Source organism: Galeopterus variegatus, unplaced genomic scaffold (assembly GCF_000696425.1).
Source record: "Galeopterus variegatus unplaced genomic scaffold, G_variegatus-3.0.2 Scaffold8927, whole genome shotgun sequence".
Lineage (NCBI taxonomy): Eukaryota > Metazoa > Chordata > Mammalia > Dermoptera > Cynocephalidae > Galeopterus > Galeopterus variegatus.
Window position 1 is genome coordinate 107,810 of NW_007735038.1, and position 10,725 is coordinate 118,534.

The window sequence follows — 10,725 nt, forward strand, 5'->3', positions numbered from 1 at the left end:
GGGGGGGGGGGGGGGGGGGGGGGGGGGGGGGGGTGAGGGGGGGGATGAGGCAGGGAAAGGGGCAGTGAGGTAGTGGTGGAAACCAGAGACAGACACCGGTGCTTGGAGGGGTTCTTAAATTATATTTTAAAAAACTTTTTTTGTATAAATAAAAGAAAGTGGGATGTATCCCAGCTCTGGGGGTGATGGGGACCTGGGCATGACTAGATTTCTGAGGAGAGTGGGGCCTGGGTGTGGAATGCTTTATGGCCGACTGATGGGGGTCAGAGGTCTGGAGGCAGCAGGGCTCTGGGGGGGCTGGGTGCTTGGTTCACAGCCCTAGGGTGTGTGTGAGGTGGTGGGGTGGGGGCCGTGGGAGATGAGTCATTGGCAGCTGCATCTAACGGCTCCAGCTGGCCTTGCCAAGAGCCTGGGGCACCTCCTGGGTGGGGCTGCCCTCCCCCCCCTTCCTTAGCCACGGTAGGGGGCTGTGAGGGTGTGAGGGAGGGGAGGCCTTGAGCTCACAATCCTGCCCTGAAAGGGAGGAGGGAGCACAGGCTGGGGCAGGGGGTCTAGAGACAGGTGTGGGCCAGATGTTGACAGTTGGGGTTGGTTTAGAGGCAATGGGGGAGAGTGTCGGCCTTGGCTGTGGGGTGAGGGAGTGGGGAGTGGCAGAGGGGGACCCCCCACATGCACACACAGACGGCTGGCTGGGCTGGGCTGGAGGACAATTCCTCCATTCAAGATGCTGCCCAGGCAGGTTCTCCCAGCCTCTTGGGAAGGGGAGGGAGAGCCACCTGAATGTCTTCCCCGCCACTCACTCCCTCATTACCAAACTGGAAGACGAGGATGTGGTCAGTCCCCCACTCCAACTGCCCCATTTTCCTTCTGGTTCTTTCTTTCCTCCAGGTGTCTGCCCTCCCTCTGGGACACCTATGGGGCAGGCCTTAACAAGGTCCAGACTAGTTTAGCTGAAGCAGCCTTTTCCATTTCTGCCCTCACCCCCTGCTGTAGTGCCAGGACCCCAAATCACAGCCTCGGCCCCTCAGCCCAGGGAGCCTCGGGCAGCGATCCTGTCCCCAATTTCCTAGCTCTGCAGCCCTCTTCTGGAGTCTCTAATACTCTTGAGTTCTCTGTCCCCTCTCTCCCTTGGTGACTTATCGCCCATGTTTTGTACCCCCAAGAGGAGGTGGGAGGGACTCCGTCCTGCCAAGGAAGGAGGGGGTCCCTCCACAGGATGCCAGCCCAAGCCCACCTCCTTCTACCAACCAGACATCCAGGCTAGGTCAGTTGCCTTGGAGAGCTGGTGAGGGGAGAAGCAAAGGTTAAGGGAGCAGGACTGAGACAGGACAGGCAAAGAGTAAAGACCAAGTATAGGGAGCTCAGGTCAAAGCAGGTGGGTAGCAGGAGCCCTGGCAGCCCAGCCCAGTTCCAGGGGCTGCCCAGGGCCTTCCTGCCATGCTGGGCAGGTGGCCTGGCCAGGGGCATCCCTCCCTGCCCAGGACCCTTTCCTCACCACCTTTCACAAAGGTGGCTTCAGGGCTGCTCATCTCAGAGTGTAAGCACACAGTAGTAATACCTTTCTCAAACCCAGTGTCCTGCCTGCTTTGACATCCCTAAACCCAAGTTGCCTTCCCCTTGGGGTCCTGCATCCTGACCCACCCCCTGCCCAGTTGGCAGCTTTCCTTTCCTCCTCACAGCCCAAGCAGGATGTCCCAGCTCCTCCCAGAAGCAAGGACATGTCTGATGGGAGGCAGCAGCCGGTGGGGAGGGGGCGAGATATTTGCACCTTTGCCTCAGGCTGGGGTGAGTGGGTCGCTGGGGCTTGGGGGGAGGCCAGAAGTCAGCAAGCCTGCCCCAGACCTCACCCTCAGTGCGCAGAGTAACCCCTTGGCACTTTTGAGAAATGGGCGATTGCGGAGGGTGGAGGCCTCTAAGAGGGTCAAAGGCCCATTCACCCTTGGAATATCTACCCAGCGATTAATCTCATCATTGGAAACTCAGACTTCTCTGAATCACCTTCCACTTCCCTTGGTGGGGAGCTCAAAGCCATGTTCTTCCTCTAAGAACTAGGATTCCTGGGGTGAAGACTTTTTCTCAGAAAAAGTATCAGAAGCCTGGGGTCTGAGGCTACATCCCACTCTGCATCCCTCTTCCCTCCCCGTCCTTTCTGCCTCTCCCATGATGGTGGCCTCCCCAGGGCTTAATGGACCCCCCCATGTGGCTTCCTCTATGGGGCAAGCCCTTCATCGCCTCAGACCAGGATTCCTCTCCCCCCTGGGCATTTTGCATAGAACCGAGCCCTCGGCCCCTACACAGCTGTCTCATATTTCTCCCTGCAAGACTGTCCTCACAGACTCAACTTTGTCCACCGTAATCACATGGAAATTCTCAAAAATAAATAATTTTATTTTATCTCCTTATTTGAGGACAACTCAGGACTGAGCAACTCTGAAGGCATGTTCTGGAACAACATGAAGAGAAGGCAGGAAGCCCATGTCGGGGGCACACTCAACTTGGCCCTCGAGGTTCTGGGCTGTGGGGTGCTCCTCACCTGTGTCCTCCAGCCTGGCTCTATTCTGGCTCTGCACTTTCTCCCTAGGAGGTGGTGGGAAACAGACACGAGTCTGCATGTGGCCTTCCCTGTGTCCCTGGCCTGGCCCACTCTCCTGCTTACTCACCCCTGCCTGCCCCTCCTCACCCCCTCCCAGAACTCACATCTTCCTCCTCCTCTTCATCCTGTGAATGCACCCTCTGGTCGCTGCCAGCACTATGACTGTCATGGGCAACAGCATTCCCAACAGGATGGCCCCAAAGTTGGATGCTTCTGGGTGCAGGGAAGAGAAACAGGGACGTGGGATAGGAAGGGGTGGGGGGCCGAGGGGCAGGGGAGGAGACACTCCCTTTTGGTCCTGTGTTGCCACCCTGAAAGACTCATCCACCCACATCTCTGGGTGACTGGTTCTCTCTATAGGAGGCTGTCGTCCCCAGGGACTCCAAGCCTTCAGTGCTACCCCCAGCCTCCTTTTCGTTTCCAGACACAGCTCCCATAAGCTGTTTTAGGGGGATGTTCATCTAGCTGGGCCCCTAGCGTCCAGGGCGTCAACTCAGCCAGCATTTCTGAAAGAGGAGCCCTGGAGTCACTTCCATCCATGAGTCACCTGGGTACTTGGTGAAATGCAGATTTCCGGACCCACTCCAGACCTACTGAATCTGAATCTCTGGGGCTGAGTCCCGGAATGTACACGCTAACAAGCTACTCCCCGTCCCCAGTCTTAGGCCAGATGAAGTTGGAGAACCACTGGCCCAGAGGCCCAAGAGAATCATAGTTTTGGATAGGAAACACAATAAATGGTATTGGGGAGGCCTAGAGGGACCCAAGAGGAGGAGACAACAGCAGGAGTGAGGCACAGAGGTCACAGAAGTGGGCAGGCTAGGAGTCAAAAGAACACTCCAGAGTATGTGGCAGGGGGATGGGCATGGGGACTGAGTGAGGATCCTTGTCCTGCTAATCTCTAGGGATCATATTATAACATGATCCCTATTATATGCAATATGTATTATATCAATACATATAATACATTTGAATATATATTACAACATATACTACATTACTAATATATTCTCTATTATATCTATTAAAAGATACTATAATACAGGTAATTTTTTCTTTTTTTCGTAGCTGGCCAGTATGGGGATCTGAACCCTTGACCTTGGTGTTATAACACCATGTTCTAACCAACTGAGCCAACTGGCCAGCCTCTAGATACTATAATATGTAATATATAATACCTACAACATTTAACATTATAATATCTATAATAGATATTACATGTGTTATTATACATATAGAATAATTCTGAGGTGGTTATTGGTAGGGGACCGGCCTGGGATGCAGCTCTTTAACATTATAATATCTATAATAGATATTACATGTTAATATTATACATATAGAATAATTCTGAGGTGGTTATTGGTAGGGGACCGGCCTGGGATGCAGCTGTCACCTGGCTTTCTGACGGGCAGGACATCCCATGGCTCTGTGCAGAGGTGTCCCCCATAACCAAGTTCGCACTTGCAGTTGAAGCTGTCTCCTTGCTCCTGACACCGGCCATCATTCTTACAGGGGTTCTGTAGACAGGGGCTTTCTGCAAGGATGAAGGGATTGTGAGAGGGGGCCCTGGGAGGACACCCACAGCCTGGGAGAGGCGTGGCTGGGCGCTGGTAACTGAGGGGGGCAAACGGCAGCTATCTGAGACTGGCCAGGGGTCAGCTGGTGTGGCTCCAAATCCTGGCTCTACCCTCCTAGTCCTGGGCTTTGGGGAAATTGCATAACTTCTCTGAACTCCGTTTTTATTACCTATAAAATAGGGGTGCTATGCTTACCACCAAGTGCTGAACTAAGTACTAAAGGAGATCATGGGGAGCTGTTGCTAGAAAGGATCTGGCACAGTGCTGAGCTTAGTGCCTGGGTCCTTTTCCTTTGCCCCTCCCTAAAAAGGGAGGGAAAACTTCCTGACATGAATGTGGGAGAGTCCCAGGAAGGGGACAGAAGGGACAATCATCAGTCCAGGGACACCCCAAGGTGTGCAGGCAACTTGGAGCCAAACAGGGGTCCAGGTCCACCTCGGAAGCAGCCCCGGGTGAGGTTCCCCAGAGTACAGGTTTCGCCGGTGCTGCAGCGGTGGGGCTCGCACAGCAGGATCCCCAAGCTGGTGCAGGTGCAGCGTTGAGAGCAATCTTCATTCACAAAACTGTCACCCAGCTGGGAAAGGGAGAAGGGCAGAGAGGAGAAGTTCTGGTTCCATGCTTGTCTGGCTCTCTTTGCCCCTCTGGCAGCTATCTGAGACTGGCCAGGGGTCAGCTGGTGTGGCTCCGAATCCTGGCTCTACCCTCCTAGTCCTGGGCTTTGGGGAAATTGCATAACTTCTCTGAACTCCGTTTTTATTACCTATAAAATAGGGGTGCTATGCTTACCACCAAGTGCTGAACTAAGTACTAAAGGAGATCATGGGGAGCTGTTGCTAGAAAGGATCTGGCACAGTGATGAGCTTAGTGCCTGGGTCCTTTTCCTTTGCCCCTTCCTAAAAGGGAGGGAAAACTTCCTGACATGAATGTGGGAGAGTCCCAGGAAGGGGACAGAAGGGACAAATGTCCCTTCCACTCTTCCCCTTCTCTCAGGTACCTGCACTGCTCCTTCCATCAAAGCTGACGGCCAGCTCAAAATCAGTGACCAAGAACAGCCGCTGGCTCTGCAGGGTCACCTGCAGGTGCTCGTTGGGCCTATAGGGGATGGCCATCCTCTGGTTGTTGACCTGGAGAAGGCAGACAGGGGCTGCAGGGCGTGCCGAATCAACGTGACCCTCTGCAGCTTTTTCCTGTGCCTGCCTTCGCCCACACATCTCCGTGCCAGTCTGTGCAGCCATTCAGTGGAACAAGACGCCCCAGTGGAGTTCGCTATCCCATGTGGCAGAGGCCTCCCTCAGGCCTACTCCTTTTGCATCCCAGACCTCTTCCTTGCAAAAAATTGGCAAAGTGGATGCCCTGGTCCTTCTTCAGTTCAGGCTCAACCTTTGCACCACACGCTCTGTCCTCCTCTTTGCTTCCCCTTGTCTCTCGCAGGCTTTTTTTTTTTTTTTTTTTTTGTGGCTGGCCTGTACTGGGTTCTGAATCCTTGACCTTGGTGCTATAACACTGCATTCTAACCAACTGAGCTAGCCGGCCAGCCCTTTGCCATCTTTTTGCTCAATCCCACTGCCCTCCTCTGCCTCTCCCACAAAGTGAGCTTGGCACTAACTCTGACATCTATAGTTCACCTGCCCCTGTCAGGAACATCCCAGGGAATGGCAAGCCCAGGCTTCACCAACTCCAAGTGGTGTCACACGGCCCCGCCTCCCTCACCAGACCCACCAGGCCCTGGCCTGGCTCTTACCACAAGCCCCAGACCAGCCTGGAGCTGCACTTTATAGCCATAGACGGTGGTAATCACTTCGTGCAAGAAGACTGGGCTCACAGGCGGATTTAGCTTGTTGCGTCCCTCCACGAGCAGGCGTTCCAACCCACTGGGGAGCTCGTCCACGGTCTTTATCAGAATGTAGGTCATGCGGCCCTGGAATCGGTAGCTGAGGCCGTCAAATGTGCGGTAATGGGGGTCCCCAAAGACCAAGCAAGGTACCAAATCTGCCAAGAAGGGGAAATATTGAGAAGGGACTCTGCCCAGATAGAACAGTCCCCAGAATCCCTCCTCGACTCTAATGTCTCCCCTCCCTCTTAAGCCCAGGCTTCCTGGATACTTGAACTTCAACTTTCTCCCTCTCCTGATTAAAACCCTTAGAGGATTTCCCCATCCAGTCCCCTTTTTGCTCCTAAGGTAAGGGGTCCCGGAGAGGATTAGTAACTCACACAGGGCCACAGAGCTGGTGAGAGCCAGAATTAGAAGCCAGGCCTCCTGAGACTGCAGCTGCCCACCCCATGCCTCCTGCACTTGGCCCTTCTCTCATCACCGCTTCTCCAGGCTAAGCCCCTCCTTGGCGTGTTCCGGAGCACCCCACTGTCCACCTTCCCCAGTGGCTCCCTTACGGTTTGGTGCACAGTTGCTGTTGCCGTTACTGCTGAGCTGGCAATGGGACCCAGAGGGGCAGCGGAAGGCCTGGCACTGAATGGTGCCTCCTACACAGGTGCAGCTCTGGGTACAACCACTGGAGATCCAGGTCTTGCCGGCCTGTAGATGCCACAGGGAGAGGAAGTGAGTGAGGATGGAAGGGCTGGTTCCCCCTCCTCTCACCCCTCCAGCCTGAGCCCACTGTCTGAATGGCTTAAGTTTCAGAGCAATTTGGATCTCATGACCCTGTACCACCCCCGCCAAAGGCCTTGTGCTTGCTGTCTCATGCATGCTGTTGGGGAAGTACTACTGGACCCATTTTAGGTGAGGAAACAGAGGTAACAGAGATCACCCAACTGGTCAGTGGTATGTACAATCAGGATTCAAACCCATGTCAGCCTGCACTAAGGCCCTGCTCTTTCCACTACACCATGCCATGCCCTAGTGTTTGGATTCCTCAGATCCCACATCCAAGCCAAGCACCCCCAGCCCAGGCCTGGCTGGAGATAACCGTGCCACTCACACCAGCCTTCACAGCCCAGGGTTGGCCATAGAGACACGGGTGTCATGGGCTGAGAGAGGCTGAGGAAAGGAGAAGGTGCCATCCTCAAGGTGTGTTGCCCCCAATCCCACTTCCTGTGCCCACTCACAGGGATCAAGCTGCCCTGGTCATCCTTACAGCTGCATTGACTTCTGGGCACACACTTGTCCTCTTTCAGCACATAGCCGGGCTGACAAATGCAGCCCTCAGTGCAGGTGGAGGGGACTCTGGCACCCGTGCACTGTCCATTGAGGTCCCAGCAGGAAGGTGAGCATGAGGGAAGGCAGTTGGTGTAGATGCTGTGCGTGGGGCATTCCAGAGCTGTGGGGGTAGAGGAGAGTGGCATAAATAGAAGAGGCCATGAGGAGCAGGGACTGCAGACATCAGGCTAGGGGTGAATGAATGATCAACAAGGCTTGGGGCTTTTTCTTCCTTTCCTTAGTCATTCAGCGAACATTTACTGAGCCTGGGCTGTATGCCAGGCCATGAGGACAGAAAGGAATAGGAACGTCTCTCCCAAGGCAGTGTGGGAGACAGAGATCAGCCAGCACCTGCAGCATGACCTTGATGTGTACGGTCAGTGTGTAATGGTGTAATGGGGGCTCAGAGCAGGGAGATATTAATTCTGTCCGGGGAGCTGAAGAAAGGCCTTTCTGTGAAAGTAGCTGTGGACAAATAGACATGCACGCCATGTTCATGGACAGGAAGAGTCAGCAACATGGAGGTATCAGTTCTCCCTCAGATAATTCATACCTTTAATGTGATCCCAATAAAATACACCAACGGGGTTTTTTGTGTGTGTGTGCATGTGTTTTAATAGGACAAGATGATTTTAAAATTGCGATGAAGACATAAGCTAACTAGAAAAGCCAGGAAAACTCTAAAAAAGAGGAGTGAGGAGTCAATGTCCCAACCAAAAATTAAAACACATTTTAAACACTTGATGATCACAAAATTGAGTTTCTGCTACATGCAGATACAAATGGACCAATGGCACAAGTGAGAAAGTCCAAATATTTATGTGGGCATAAATACATACGGGAATTTAGTATGTGTTAAATTGTGGCATCTCAGTAGGGAAGGACAGACTGTAATAATGCTGGAACAACTGGCTAGCCTTCTGGAAAAACATAAAAACAAAGTTGATTCACAGCTCATACTGCATACCAGGAGAAATCCTCATGGGTCAAACATCTAAATGTAAAAAAGTAAAACCATAAAAATTCTAGAGCAAAGCATGGGCAAATTCTTTTTCAACTTCTGTGGGGACAGCATCTGTAACTATGACACAAGAAGCAGAAGCCATAAAACAAAGATTAATATATTTGACCTCACAAAAATATTTTTTTTCCTGCATGGCAAAAAAAAAGTTGAAAGATGAAAAAAATAAAGAACTGGAAAAACTCAGAGCAGTAATAAAGGGCTACTTTCCATCACAGATAAAGGACTTCTGTGAAATAGTTCAATAGGGGCTGGCCAGTTAGCTCAGTTGGTTAGAACGTGGTGCTGATAACACCAAGATCCAAGATTCAATCTCCATACCAGCCAGCCACCAAAAATAAATTCATAAATAAGTAAATAAATAAAACAGTTTGATAAAGATCCAGTGGAAATGGTGAATGGATAAAAACAGATAGTTCACAGAAAGAGAAATTCAAATGACTCCTAATGTACAACCTCACTCATAATAAGAAAAATGCAAATTTAAGAAATTATTTTTCACTTAGATTGGCAAAAATCCAAACGTTTGATAGTGTACGGTGCTGGCGAGGCTGTAGGGAGATGGGCACTCTCATACATTGCCGGTGGGAATGTAACTTCCTCAACCCCTCTGGAAGGCCATTTGGCAACAAATTATTTTTCACTTAGATTGGCAAAAATCCAAACGTTTGATAGTGTACGGTGCTGGCGAGGCTGTAGGGAGATGGGCATTCTCATACATTGCCGGTGGGAATGTAACTTCCTCAACCCCTCTGGAAGGCCATTTGGCAACATCTCAAAAGGCCAAATGCACACAGTACTTCACCCAACAATTCCATTCCCAGGAATTTATCTTACAGATTGTTACACACATAGAAAATCATACATGCGCAAGTTTACTGCCCTGCAGCCTTGTTTGTCATAGCGAAAGGTTGGAAACAACCAGAAAGTCCATCCAAAGGAGACTAGTTAAATAAATTATGATAAATAAATTATGAAATATTAATGGAATATTATGCAGCTGCAAGAGATAATGAGGAAGCTCTTTACATATCAGACATGGAAAGATCTTCAAACTAGACTAAATGAAAAAAAAAAAGTACAAAATACTGTATCTAGTATGTTACTGTTCGTTAGGAAAAAAGCAGAGGGGCTGGCCAGTTAGCTCGCTTGGTTAAAGCACGGTGCTGATAACACCAAGGTCAATAGTTCAGATCCCCATACAGACCAGCCACCAAGAAAAAAAAAGAGGAGAAAATAAGGGAATACAAATTTAAATTTGTTTGTATACGCAAAAATAAATGGTCTTTGGAAAAATACTGAGATGTGAACTGGGCCCATGGGGTCAGGGGGAAGGAGACTTTTCCTCAGTATCTTTTAACACTTTGAAAGTTTTTCAACCATGTGAATGTGCTACATACTAAAAAACTTTAATCCTTAAATTGAAAAGGTTCTGGAATTAGATAGCAGTGATAATCATACAACCTTTTAAAATAAAAACCACTTTTCAAGGGGTGAATACTATGCTAGGTAAATAATCTCAATTACTTTTTTTTTTTTTTTAAAGAAAGAGCTACAGAAGGATGCCCAGTTGGTCTGCCAGGAGGGGAGAAGAAAAGAACTTTCCAGGCACCGGAGCAGTGTGGATCAAGGCAGGGAGGCATGTGCAAACACAAAGCCCGCATGAGGGGGTGGTTGGTGCAGGCTGATGTGCAGTTGAGAGAGAGGCTGGGCAGGTGCAGCCAGGACATCACGTTAGGAAGCTTGGACTTAACCTTACAGGCAAGGGCTGTGCAGAGGAGTAACCCAATCACATCTCCTTAGGAAAAACAACATTGCAAAGGAATAGTGAGAAGTGGCTAGCAGCTCTGCTGGTGGGAGGGGCACTTATTAAAAGGTTATTGTAAATAGTCCTCATCAGAGAGACTAGGTCAGAAACAGGTCAGATCAACCAGAAAGGAGAATGAGGAAGTTTTAAGGGATACAGAGAAAGAAACAGGGTTTGGGAGTGGTTTTGTGTGACCATAGGGGACACTCACGGCAGAAGGTGCTGTTTCTCCAGAGTGGGGGCTTGAGCCCCTGGTCCTGACAGGCAGCCCCTAAGGCTTGCAGAGGCTTGCAGAGGGCATGGCTTAGGCCTCCAAATTCACAGAGATTGATTGTACAGCCCAGTAGGAAAGGCCTGAGGACTACATGGGAGGCACAGTTGGCCCAGATGGGAGCCTTAAGGACGGCTTCGCATGTCTTCCGGGCCCGCATGACGTCAGCTGGCCTGCAGTTGCCACTCACGTGCTCCTGCTCCTCTGATTTGATCTGCTGGCCAACAGTTTGACCAGGCTCTTCTGGCACATTCTGACAACTGGGAAAAGAATGGGATCAGCACAGGAACAGCCACTGCTCCCCC

At 50.9% G+C, this 10,725-nt stretch overlaps 1 protein-coding gene across 1 annotated transcript; it reads right to left on the bottom strand.

The window, feature by feature from the left end:
• Positions 1-2,367: 2,367 nt before the first annotated feature.
• On the bottom strand, positions 2,368-10,680 carry LOC103608864 (zonadhesin-like; the record flags this gene model as incomplete). Its single annotated transcript, XM_008593264.1, has 9 exons — positions 2,368-2,577; positions 2,698-2,806; positions 3,987-4,127; positions 4,606-4,744; positions 5,169-5,294; positions 5,912-6,159; positions 6,559-6,700; positions 7,231-7,442; positions 10,472-10,680. Coding segments are annotated over 9 exons (1,489 nt in total), but the record flags the coding sequence as incomplete, so codon positions are not given.
• Between the last annotated feature and the right edge of the window lie 45 nt (positions 10,681-10,725).